At 38.2% G+C, this 13,707-nt stretch overlaps 1 protein-coding gene across 2 annotated transcripts in view; it reads right to left on the bottom strand.

Moving 5' to 3' along the window:
- Positions 1 to 6,971, bottom strand: part of LOC125025009 (rRNA methyltransferase 1, mitochondrial-like) — a 36,693-nt gene extending 29,722 nt beyond the window's left edge. For both annotated transcript variants that reach the window (XM_047612842.1, XM_047612841.1), the window contains exon 1: positions 6,481 to 6,971. Coding sequence is in view for 1 of the 2 variants with exons in the window: in XM_047612841.1 (XP_047468797.1) it covers positions 6,481 to 6,514 (34 nt within the window). In the remaining variant the exon portion in view is untranslated. The remainder of the gene's footprint in view (positions 1 to 6,480) is intronic.
- Between the last annotated feature and the right edge of the window lie 6,736 nt (positions 6,972 to 13,707).

Below are 13,707 nucleotides of genomic sequence, written 5' to 3'. Positions count from 1 at the left end.
TGCTAAACCAACTAAGTTAAAAAATGTCAAAGCCTCCACACTTCATACTCCAGTAAAGGTAAACACATCTCTAATGTGTACATTCTGGCAAGACAGAGCTTGTCAACCCATATAGCATTTTAAGGAACCTAACTTCTATCTTTCCAAATATCTGTTGATCTTTGCCAGAGTGCAGAGGCCATGTCTTAGTTCCATCTTTTGAGAAATAACTACCCCATTAACCTAAACCCAATGGGCATGGCATGTACATACATAAAATGACCACTGTGAGTTTACTTTGTTAATTGTTTTAACACATCAATGGCTATATTTGTACTAAGTCATAAAATGACCACTGTGAGTTTACTTTGTTAATTGTTTTTACACATCAATGGATATATTTGTACTAAGTCACCAATGAGCCAATTACAAGTACTGCCTGTCTCGCATGTTTAACCTTTTCCTTGATTTTCGTAAATACTTTACATTATCTTATATTGCTAATATCTATAGCATTGTAGTAATCATAATGTCTATAATAAAAATAACACTATTGATATTCATAGCTTTAGTAAAAAATAAAAATTTTCCTGCCAATTCAAGGAAAGGTGAAATCAAGTAAGGTCACAAGGTCTACTAATTGACTCCTTTGTGGCTAAAGAACTGGACTAAAAGTTATTATATACATATTATCTGAGAAAGTAACTGCTGTTATTATTAACACTTTCATGGAATAAGCATTCTCTTCCATTTAAAGGCCAGCATGGTAAACCCACCTTCCAACCAGAATGAAGAAGCAGTAAAGAAGCTTAGGAGATTCCAACCAGTAATGAATAACAACAATGAACCCAACACAAAAGATCCAATCAAAAAGTAATACTTATACACCTACCATAATTGGATTGTTAACAATCCAATTCAATTAACAAATGCAAGAAATAAATCAGAATTCCAAAAATATATGAGAAAAGATTCATTAAGAGTATTAGGTATTGGGAAGGCAATTCAATTTGAAACTGATGACATCTGAAAAATATGACACCTAGCAGATTTTTTTTTTACTTGGACAATGTGAAATAAACTAAAGGGAACCAACATCCAGTAACACATATCATACCTGCCGGACCATATGCCCAGTTGAAACAAATCTGGATATAAAGACAATCAGAGAAAAAATAGAACATGGGGTCATAATGCCCACATACAGGAAATAATATGAACTAACAAAAGTAATCAAAAGAAAAACAAAACAAAAAAATGGATTCCAAGGTCACTAAGAATTCCAGTTTTAAAGGATCCCTGCCAGAAAAGGGTGGCTATTGGCCACACTTTATATCAAGTCAAAACAGTATTTTTTCCCAATACCTAAATGCTTTATTATCTCAGATATGGTCATGGGATCCTAACTTGCAAAAACAAGAGAAGATGTAGTAGATGCAGTAGTTTTAGTCACAACTTCAAAGACTAAAATCATCCTCTATATTATTAATTCTGTGAAGGTGATCACATACCAAATAGTAATTCATGTTATAAACACAATAAGGCACAATAAATAAATAAAAGCAAGTTAGAAATAATACTTATGGAGAGACAACCACAAAAGCAAAAGATAATGCAAGCAGAACCAAAGGTACCCACACTCCAAAGGTAAACATAAAGCTAAGCCAATGCCAAAATACACCTCAAAGCCTAACACAAGCTCTATCACAAACTCAAAATATAACACCAGGACCCCTAAGACAGAGAAACCAAAGCACAGAAAAAAAAAAACAATGAAAAGTTCCACCTGTTGAAAATAGACAAACAAAAAAGAACCAGCAAAACAAAAAAATAATAATTCAAACAAAAATCCAAAACAACCATCAATAACATGGACCCCAAACACCTGCTCCCATCACCCATAAATGCCTCCGGGCTAGTACAATGGTAACGTGCCGGCCTCTCATCCGAGGGGTCGGCTGTTCGCGCCCTGCCCAGGCGCGATAAGTTGCAATTGTCGCCTGGAGCTTACTGCTGTGGCTGGGCACCATGGCGGGTAAGGACTAAGCTGAGTTAGCACCAGCTGACACACGTTAGCGAGTCGACATTAGTCGACACAGGCCGGGCTCCCTTCATTGGCATAGCCCGGGCGAAGCTCAGCTTCGCATATCGAACTTATCCTTATCATCACCCATACCCATTACACACCCATCACCCATATCCACTACCCATACCCATTACACAGACCCATTAGCCACTCCCATCACTCCAATCCATTACCCACACCCATCACCTACTCTGAAAAAAATGATGGAGGATTTATAAGTAATAATCAGTGATATACAGCTTTGAAACTTGGACTTAAATAATAGATATAAACATGAGATTGACAACCTAGGAGTTAAAACACAATTCAGATTTTTCTTTGCATATCATATTAGTATATAAACCTTGTATCAATATATACAAAGAAGAAATCCAGATTTATATAGATCAAATACAAGATCAAAAATTGATTTTAGGGATTTCAATGCATATCATCCCAACAAATTAAGTCTACAAGTCTACCCAAAATTTCATTATTGACATCAAAAGTGATAAGTGACAAGAATAGACCCAAAACCAGAGAAGCTGCTATGGATCTGGCATTGGTTTGCCTCAATGTCACTTAACTATTATAACAGGATCACACTAGGCAGCAACCACCTTCCAGTAATTATAAAAGGTGAAAACTGTCAAATTTCTTTAAAGATCTTGGAAAGAAAATGGAGATTTACAAATGAAGGATGGTAAAACTATAAACCAGAACAAAGTAAAGCAATAAAGAGATTCACTAACATAACTAATGGACTTAATAAAACAGATTCACTAACAGAACTAATGGACTTAATAAAACAGATTCGCTAACCGAACTAATGGACTTAATAAAACAGATTCACTAACAGAACTAATGGACTTAATAAAACAGGTTCACTAACAGAACTAATGGACTTAATAAAACAGATTCACTAACAGAACTAATGGATTTAATAAAACAGATTCACTAACAGAACTAATGGATTTAATAAAACAGATTCACTAACAGAACTAATGGACTTAATAAAACAGATTCACTAACAGAACTAATGGACTTAATAAAACAGATTCACTAACAGAACTAATGGACTTAATAAAACAGATTCACTAACAGAACTAATGGACTTAATAAAACAGATTCACTAACAGAACTAATGGACTTAATAAAACAGATTCACTAACAGAACTAATGGATTTAATAAAACAGATTCACTAACAGAACTAATGGACTTAATAAAACAGATTCACTAACAGAACTAATGGATTTAATAAAACAGATTCACTAACAGAACTAATGGACTTAATAAAACAGATTCACTAACAGAACTAATGGACTTAATAAAACAGATTCACTAACAGAACTAATGGATTTAATAAAACAAAACACTGGGCACTTCAGTTCTGATAATAAAAGATATAAATTACAAACCTAACAAACCATGTTGGAACAAAAAATGCAATGGAATAATATATGATGGAATGGAATAAAAACAGATCTTACAACAAATATAGAAAAAAAAAATGTACAGAAAACAGAACAAAATATGTATATATGATAGAAGATTCATTAAGAGTATTAGGTATTGGGAAGGCAATGCCTAATACTCTAAACAACTCAATGAAAATTCCTCCACAAAAAAAATATATCATAAAAAAAAAAGGAAATCAAGAAGTCTAATTACTCTCTAATAAACAACTTCCCAGTCATACAGATATAAAAAGAACAAAAAATGGATTATTCAAAGAACATGACAATATAACAATAAACAAGCAAATAAAATACTAACAAAAATGGAAGAAGAAGAAATATGGAAAAGCCACAATGAAGAACACCTAAAAAAAAATTAAGATACAGCCCAGATAATGTATATTATGAATTTTGCAAAAGTGCACCTAAGAACATAATAGATGTAATAACAAAAAACTTTCATAGATACTGGGCAAAAGGAGAATACTCAAAAATAAATAAAAAAGGAAATAATCAACCTGATTCACAAACTAGGAAAAGACCCAACACAAACAATCTCATATAGATCTTATAAGAGATGCAATACAAATACTAGACACACATAAAATATATATATATATATATATATATATATATATATATATATATATATATAAATATATATATATATACATATTTATATATATATTTATATATATATATATATATATATATACTGAGAATGCTTTTGAGAAAGCTTTTGATTCAGGTAATCACAAAATGATTATAATAAAAACAAAAATATAGGCTTAGGAGGCAAGATATAAAATTGGATTGCCAAACTGGCAAACCAAATTCAACAACTAGGAGAATACTAAATGGAATCCCACAAGGATCTCCAATAAGCCTCACACTACTCAACATAGTTATGCCAGGTATAAACCTACTAAAAGTAGTAAATAAAATAATTCTTGCAGATGAATCAACTCTCACAACATCAAATAAAAACTTAGAAGTAATAAACCTAGAACATAAATGGTCATATAAATGAAACCTTAAAATAAAGCAACAACACAAATAATAAAAGCAGGTTTAAACTACATAACAACAAATTACAGAAAAAAGTAATCTCAAGATTCACAAACATCCATACAAGGAATAAAAAACTGTAAACCAGTAAAATACAAACAAATATTATACTAAATTAAATTCCTATTAGACACTCAAAAGAAAGTAAAGCTACAGTGGATTCCTTCACAGAACATACAAGGAAATGAAATGGCAGATTAAGTAGCAAAAAGAAATTATGAAATATAAGATCCCACAAGCTTCAAATGCATCAAACAAATAAGACAAATAAAAATGAAAAAGCAAGAAAACTGGATAACTATTTTAAATTAAATAGTAAACACAAATTCATTTAGTTTTAGTTTTATAACAATTATTACAATGGATATTCTTGGTGTGACATGCTGTCTGTTTCATTTAGCTTATAAATTGACCCGTGTGCAAGGAATGGCACATGGGATTTGAACGCAGGTCAGCAAGATTGCCAGATTAGATCAGAACCACTGTGCCACTCAGTACAAAAGATTATTATGCTAATGACAACAATCCACAACCATAGTCAATATCACAGAACAGAAAATAAGATATGAGCATTACAAGAATAATGACATGACCCATTGTGGCAATGGTGCAACAACCAAGAAGAAATGTCTAACCTTACAATGCCAAAAATTTAATTCTTACAGGACAAATTTAATACAATTAATAAAAGAGGTAAGACATAATTTCAGTTTTCCACAGCCATGTAGTACGGGTAAAATTTGCCTGTAAAGGATAGAATGACCAAAAATAAGACACTTTTTATCTATGGTATTGCCCTTGCATGCTGATAATAAGAATGTTGTGCAACACATAATACTTTGGTATACATTTACAGGAAACTTATACAAGAAATAATCTGTGGAAGAAAAAAATAATGTCAGAAATAAAGAAAATAGGTGGTGACAAATGCAGCAAGGAGAGTAGGTCCACAGCAATCAGATGGGGACTGAGGACAAAGATTTTTGGTTCATATAGTGATGTTTGACGATTTCCCAGAAATAGCTGGAGTAATAGGGGCTTAACCTCAGAGAGGTGTGGTCAGTTTGTAAACATTACCAATACTTTCATTTACATCAGGGGTTGGCAACCTGCAGCCTGTGGGCCAGATCCGACCCGCAGAGTTCAAACTCCTGGCCCGCCACCCTGCTTGATATTCATAAAACAATCAGGCCCAACTGATTAAATGAGTAAGTCAGCATCTCTCAACATGATAGTGGCATGTAGGATGGAGCAAGTTTGCATGGCTGAGATCTTCACAGTCAATGTATTTAGCTTTTTTTTTTTTTTGTGCAATCTAGTCACTGGTTTGCTTACTTTCATATATCTTTTATATACCTAGGTACTGTTGGACTCTCTTTGGCACTCAGGCCCACAGGCTACTCCTGGAAACTCTTTAGCTCTCGCACCAAAAAGGTTGCCAACCCCTGACTTACATCATTTGCAATTGAAAATAACTATAGATTCACGCATTTTCAGAATTGATAATTGAAAGAAGGAATAATGTTTGCAAGATTGGATGGTTGTGTGAAATTACCAAAGGTAAATATACAAAACCCTGAATTTATTGATTACAGGTGCAAATCAACATCCCATAAACAAGTATTACATTGTGAGACAGATATTCCTACAAAGAACATGAATATTAAATGTTATGAAAACTATGACTAACTAGAAGGAAAATGTTTTGGGAATATAAACTATAGCATGATTTTTAAAACCCCCAAAAGAAGAGAGAAGAGATGACCTGAACTAATTACAATTGCTGGGGTCCTTAGCAATACAACTATTTAAGTTTATCAAATTCAATAAGGTTACCCAGGACCGTTTACTCTGTATCTAGAGATTTGAAACTTCTTCTATTCGCTTCATTTCCGGGACTGTCAACTTACTTGGCATCATCGTTAAGGCTGTGGAGTTAAGCATTTTCCGTGAGATCCGCTCGGGAGCCAAACACCGGATTTCGTCTGCTGCTGCTCCGCCGGGCACGTATTTCCTTAAAATCTTTCGGCCAGTAGCGTATACTTTTTTCCTGAACCTTTCGGACAGTAGACTTTTTTTTCCCTGAACCTTTCAAGCAATATAACAGACCTTTTTTTCATGAACCTTTCAGGCAGTATCACTCTTTTTCCCGAACCTTTCAGGCAGTATAGCAGACTTTTTTCCCGAACCTTTCAGGCAATATAGCAGACTTCTTTTTTCCCCTAAACCTTTCAGGCAGTATAGCAGACTCTTTTTCCCGTATCTTTCTGGCAATATAGCATATTCTCTCTTTTTTTTTATATAGCCTCCGGGATAGTACAGTGGTAACGTGTGGGCCTCTCATCCGAGGGGTCGGCGGTTCACGCCCTGTCCAGGCGCAAGAAGTTGCAATTGTCGCCTGGAGGTTACTGCTAAAGACTATGTTTGGTTACTGCTGTGGCTGGGCACCACGGCGGGTAAGGACTAGGCTCAGCCGAGTCAGCACCAGCTGACACACGTTAGCGAGTCGGCACAGGCCGGGCTCCCCTCATGGATATATCCCGGGCGAGGCTCAACTTCGCATATCGGACTTATCCTTTTTTTTTTTTTTTTTTTTTTTTTTTTCCTGAACCTTACGGGCAGTATAGCAGACTATTTTTCCAGAGCCTTTCAGGCAGGATAGCATATTCTCTTTTTTTCCCGAACCTTACAGGCAGTATAGCAGACTCTTTTCTCCGAACCTTTCAGGTAGCATAGTATATTCTCTTTTTTTCCTGATCCTATTAGGCAGTAGAGCAATCTACGTCCTATCAGAGGTCGGCGCGAACATGCGGTCAGAAGTTGTTATGGCGGTAGATTTGTACACGGTAAATGGACTTCGTCAACAAACCGGTAAAGCTTACCGATTTTGAGTCACTCAAGGTATGTTTTGTTGCTAAAAAGACTATATGAATTTACAGCCTGTTTGTGTCTCCCCAGCATGCATGCAACACAAACGGTGTCTGTGTATAGTACGACAGTACCTTGGCCTGTGTATTCAGGTATTCGACGTTACATATACATGAGTCTACATCAAGTGGCAGTTTACATATGTTTGTTGATGTAGGCCTACGATATACGATATACTGGGTAATAATACTAGTACTTGTTTAATAGTATGACTTCATTATAATGGCTGTGTTGTAGTCTTTCCTCGGGATGAGCACAAACATTTCAACGTTGATTGCTTGCGTTGTTCTCAATTTATTTTTCCAGACCAGAGACAGCAAATGTATACTAACAGTTGGCCCTATTCCCATTGCTGCTGGAACTCTTCTGCAAATATCATTGTATCTTATATACCCTCCTCAAGGGTTCGATGCCGATTGGACCACTGGGAATGTACACAATTTTTTTTTTTTTAACAGTAAAACCCTTGAGTAGAGTGTATAAAATTGTTACTTATATTTGCTCAACCACTGGGACAAACATAGTTCCATGGTGAGGGTCGCAGTGGTTGAACATTTCCCGCATAATCAGTAAAACCCTTGAGGTTTTACTGATAGGTTAACTGGAAAAAAAAAAAAAAAAATATATATATATATATATATATATATATATATATACATATTATATATATATATTGAAAATTAAGATGTAGCTTCAGTTGATGAAAAAGCCTCAGTTGAAAATGAAAAAATACTCAGTTGATTGGAAGTGGATCTCAATAAAAATCAGTTCTTGTCCAAAATGTAAACAAATACACAATACACATGTTAAGAATTTTAAGCCAACTTCGTCCGTATCGTTTACCCGTAGTGATGTCTTTCAACATCGATTTCTGATTGGACAAGACTACTGAACTGTCTGAAAAGTTAAGGAAAAAATATTTCGTGCACGGGACCCGCCGCAGATTATTGACGTAAGCGGAGAACAATTTCATCACGCATTAGTCTTTGGTAATTTACGGATTCTAGGCTCTGTGGAAGGATAAAAGAATGATAGCAATAAAGAGCAAATATTGCAAAGACATTATATGCCCATTTACTAATGTGTAGTTATAGAAAATAACCTGGAAATAATACATAATTCACAATGTCCATAAGTATATTGTGCGAATAACCCGTTTCAAATCCCCCCCACACAGTTCGATTCCTTGACGAATTTGCTCACTTTTGCTCACACTTTGGAAACGGAGACTGGGACCCATTGCTGGGGATCACCCCTGCCTTGAGCCTCAGCCTTCGACTCAACTAATTTTCCACGGTCTTTTCCCCTTCCCCTGTTCCTTTCCTTTTTTCTCCAACCCCTGAAAGGATGAGAGGCTGACTTTGTGCCAGTGATGAACGGCTTAGGGGAGCCAAGGGCATGTTATTCCCCTGTTGTCTAACCCTTACACCTCAAGGAAGCCCCGAGGGCTGGACTATATCTCCCCCCAACATGCTCTAGGCTTACCATGGCCAGTGATGAAGCCGTTTTTCTATTTTTAGGGACACTGATGCTTGCCCCTTTATCAAATAGCCCCACTGATTTCAATTCTCCCGCTTCCCTGACCCTAGGCTTCTTTGACCACAACTCTGAACACTGCTACCACTACCCTCAATGCCTACTATCACATCAGTCCAGTCCAAATCATCCAGCCAGGTCAATATTCAATATCCAGGAAATATTCCTCCTCTCCCAACATCCTCTACTTCATCTACTTCCCCACAATTCCCTTATTACTACTTTGCAGCCTTATTGTCCATCTCTCTGCAGTACTATCTCTTTCAACACTACTCCCCCTTCCACACGTCCCCGTCCTTCTACTATCTCCACCTCTACAAACATCTGAATACTTGAATGGGATCGATTTTTCATAATCATCCCACAGCCCCTTACTCTGACAACTCTCTCCTCTTCCAGCAATGCTTCCAAAACAAGCAGGCAAAGTTTCCTTCTGCAGCCGCCTTGCCACAGTTACATCCGAATCCCAAGCTGTAGTATTTTCAACTCTGACTTCACTGCCCAACCTCATCACCCTCAATACTGTCTCTATCTCCCCGACAAACTGCCCTGTCTGCGACAAGGATTGGTCAGATTGTGGAAGAGACTTGCATGCCTCATGGACTATGATGCAGTATCAGTACAGTACTACACCATTCTCCCTACAGGCCGTCGTAAGTTACCCACCAATATTAACCAGATTACATTCCGTAGTCATAACCTCCCCTTCAGTGCTTAAATTGGCGGAGGGTCCCTCTTTGTCCAACCATATCAACCTCACCCCTGTCAATGCTAGAATTGTTGGTGTTTAGGCCATCCTGCCGAACACTGCCGTGCCACAGCCCGGTGCTTCTAGGTGCCCAATCTTGTCAAAATCGATCAAACTGTTCTGTACAGTCACGCCCCTATGCCAATTATGGCGGCTCCCACAATGTAATTTACTGGGGCAACCCTACCTACAACTTTAAGTATGAAGTGATAATTCTCAGTTTCAAATTTTACGCGAGGCCAGACAGGGAACACGTCGACGAGGTGTTTCTCTCATTCCCCACCCCAATATTGTTCTTCACTCTGCCCCTCTCCTTTCCTCCCAAGATGTTTCTATGTCTCCACCTTTATCTCTTGCTCTTCCTTCTTCCACTCCCTTCCTTCCCCAGTCTTTAGCCATTCTAAATTCAGACGCTCTAATCACTGCTTCCCCGATGCCTACTTCTATTCTTCCAGGCCCAACTCATCGCACAAGGCATGTTAAATGCTCCACCCTATCTTTTCCCACCTCATTCTCTCCTACGTCAACCTTCCCTCAAACATTTGTCCCCTATTCTCCCCTTCATAAGAAAACCTATATTTCTCAGACCTATCCAAACTAGCTAATCATTGCCCAAAATAAAATGCCTACACCTCATCCATCCTCCAATCTCTCTGCTCCCTATCTCCCTCTACACTCAAAGTAACTGCTGACATCCATCCCCTTATTCACCTCTTCCTCCCACTCCCTCCCACCACATCCCATTCCTTCCTGCTTCAGATGCATCATCCCCCCTTTGTCACATCATCCCCCTTCCCTGGATTCTCTCCCTCCTGACATTTTTTTTCTTTATTTCTGAAACTGATCTAATCGCCCTTAAATTCCTTTTCTCCTTTGCTAATCCCTATCTCACCCTATGGACATTCTCCACACTTCTACCTTTGACAACTTTGATCTAGTCACCCTTGTTAATCCCTGCTTCCTGAGCTGATATACAACTTCTGACATGTAGCGAGGGGTGTCATTTCAGCAAGGTTGGCGAGCGAAGTGAGCACAATCATTTTCCCAGCCACTGCGACCCCCCCACCCCCCTCCCCTGATAATCTTTTTATTAATAATGAATTTTTCTAGGAGCATTTTAAAGCTACCACTAGAGCTATACAGGTGTAATTTAGGAAAAAATGTGGCCTTTAAGCCAGACCTTGAGGTTAATTGCCCCCTCGAAATAACGCCCCTGCGTGTAGCATATCAAATCATCAATTAAACCCTCTTTACCCTTGTCACTATTACACCGTTGATGTCTAACACATTTATTTTGCTCTATAACCATTATTATGTACATAAATAATTCTCACGCAAATTCTCGCGGTATAAACTTTGGGAATCGTTGCCTTAAACATATCAACTTTCCAGTTACTTTTATACATCACTGAAGATACACTAAGGAATTTAGCGATAGCAAATCATGAAGTGGATGGCATGGCAATGGTAGGATCTTTAAACATAATGAAAATCCTGGAAATTTGGGTTATACTAGGTAGAGAACCATTTTCCCAGTAGCAGTGGATTTAGATATCCAAGACATCAAAAAAGAGTATCAGAAAAATATGTGGAATTGATTCCCAGATAAAGAATTAGCAAGAATGAAGAAAGTCAACAAAGAAATGTAAGGATAAGACATAAGATATAATAAGATATCACATAACTGCCTAGTGTATAGATGACCTGTATAGTATGGAAAAATGTCATGCGAAACAGAAGATGCAGTAAATGTAGTCATCACAGTTATAGTTATTACGACTGTACAAACTCCCTTTACTGTTTTTCTTCGACAAAAATCAGTCCCAAAAATGCCCAATAAAGATTACTTACCAACATGAACTGAAGAAATCGTCACTATAAACACAAGAGATTTCCAACATACAAAGGGATAGCATAAAACACAATTATATCTTGACACTAAACGATCCTCACACCCTGCCCATCGATCCTGGCTTATGACTTTGTTGATCCTGAATTTTATAACCACATATCGTGTAACTGTTAGTAGAAACCTATTAGAACAATATATAACATATGTCGAGTAAGGAAAAAAGTCTAACCTGTAGTTGCTTAAAAATTATCTATAAAATAGCGGAGGCTTCATTTCAGTTTTTTCTTGGAGGGGTAGTCAGCTGAAAATGGACAACCTCAGAAAATGAAAAAGACCGTACCTTTGCAACTATAAATTGATGCTTTATCATTACTGATTTCATTGCCATTGTTATATTATTATTATTATCATCATCATTATTACATTACTGTTATTACTAATATATTACTATTATTGGTGTCATTATCTTTGTCATTATCATAATTATTTGTATTATAATCATGATTATTATTGACATTATCACCATTATTGTTTGTATTAATTATTATTATTATTATTGTTTTATTATAATCATTGTTGCTACATTTACATAAAGATAATATTATCATCGTGAACTTTACCATCATTATGATTTTAATAAGCCTTCATTATCACTGATATTTTCTTTTTCATTTCGTTTAAGGTTATCGTCTAAAGCCCGCCTGTCCAAACCTGAAATAACCTTCTCCCCCTGGACTCACGAATCGATCTAACGGCAACACAATTCCTGTCAAAGGTCATCCAGGCTCCCAGGAACACAAGCCTAAGACAAAAATTAGTCAGATGCCTCGAACAAGACAACGAGCTCGTTGCAAACAACTCCTGGCTGTCTCATACAGCCAGGGTGTTGATACGCCATCAGCTCAAAGAACAGCTTCTTGCTAAGGGCATGGACTCCCCCCACCCCGACTTTGCCGAAGCCCCGCCGTGGGCACTGAGCCTGATAGAGTTCAACATAATGAGCCTGTCAATGAAAAAGAGCCTATACCCCATGCCTAGCCTAAAGGCAGAAGCCCACAGGGTCATTGCAGCCATCACTCCTCCGGGTAGTAGAACATACTACACGGATGGATCGGTCGATCCCTTGAGCCACACTGCAGGCGCCGGCTTTGCAGCTAGGGATGCCACTCGATCCATGAGGGTAACAGACAACGCCTCCTCGCTACAGGCAGAGGCAGTTGCAATCATGGGAGCCCTAGGCCACGCGTCCCTAAGGGAAGGACACGTGGTCATACACACAGACTCCAGGGCAGCCATTGACTGTCTTCAGCACAGCTCACCCACAGACAACATCTACCTACTGACCATGATTCTCACAATGGCACAGATAATTCTTGCTCAGGGTAGAAGAATTATCATCAACTGGGTCCCAAGCCACATCGGCATCAGAGGGAACGAGCTTGCTGACACTAGCCGTCGCTGGCAGGGGTATGCCCCCAAATCCCATGACGATAAAACCGAGCCGAAAATTACTTATGGAGAAATGTGCCTTGGTCGGTCGTACCTTCCTACGGCAACTCCACAGAGAGGAAACGAGAACCTCCCCCTCGGCCAGCTGTTACTCAGACGCCACAGGCTATGAACCAATGGAACTCTCTGAAGTAAGCAACAGAGGTACCGAAGTCATTCTTCACAGAATGCGCCTAGGTTACCACTGTGCATGGCAGATTATCCCAACAATCGAACGCGATGAATGGTGCTGCAAGCACTGCGGCGAGCCGAACGCCACACTAGTCCACTACCTAGAAAATTGTGACCATACACAATTCCTGAGACATGGACCGCCCACAACAGCCGCCGTGCTGGTAAAGAGGCTATGCGAAATGCTTACACCATGGCGGCAGGAGCGCTTGCTGGCAATCCCGCCGCCACGGTAAGCACCGAGTGTCAGACAACTCAATGAGATAGCCGTAAAAAGCTGACACAGGCCGGGCCATATCTAGAAGGCCCGGGCGAAGCTAGAACTTCGCAAACCAAACCACCACCAAACCTGAAATCGTCAGACAAACACATCTTGTATATTGCGCTTATTTT

The sequence above is a fragment of the Penaeus chinensis genome, chromosome 4, assembly GCF_019202785.1.
Source record: "Penaeus chinensis breed Huanghai No. 1 chromosome 4, ASM1920278v2, whole genome shotgun sequence".
In the NCBI taxonomy this organism is placed as follows: Eukaryota; Metazoa; Arthropoda; class Malacostraca; order Decapoda; family Penaeidae; genus Penaeus; species Penaeus chinensis.
Note: the sequence above shows the minus strand (reverse complement) of the source record. Positions and strands in the feature narration are given on the sequence as shown.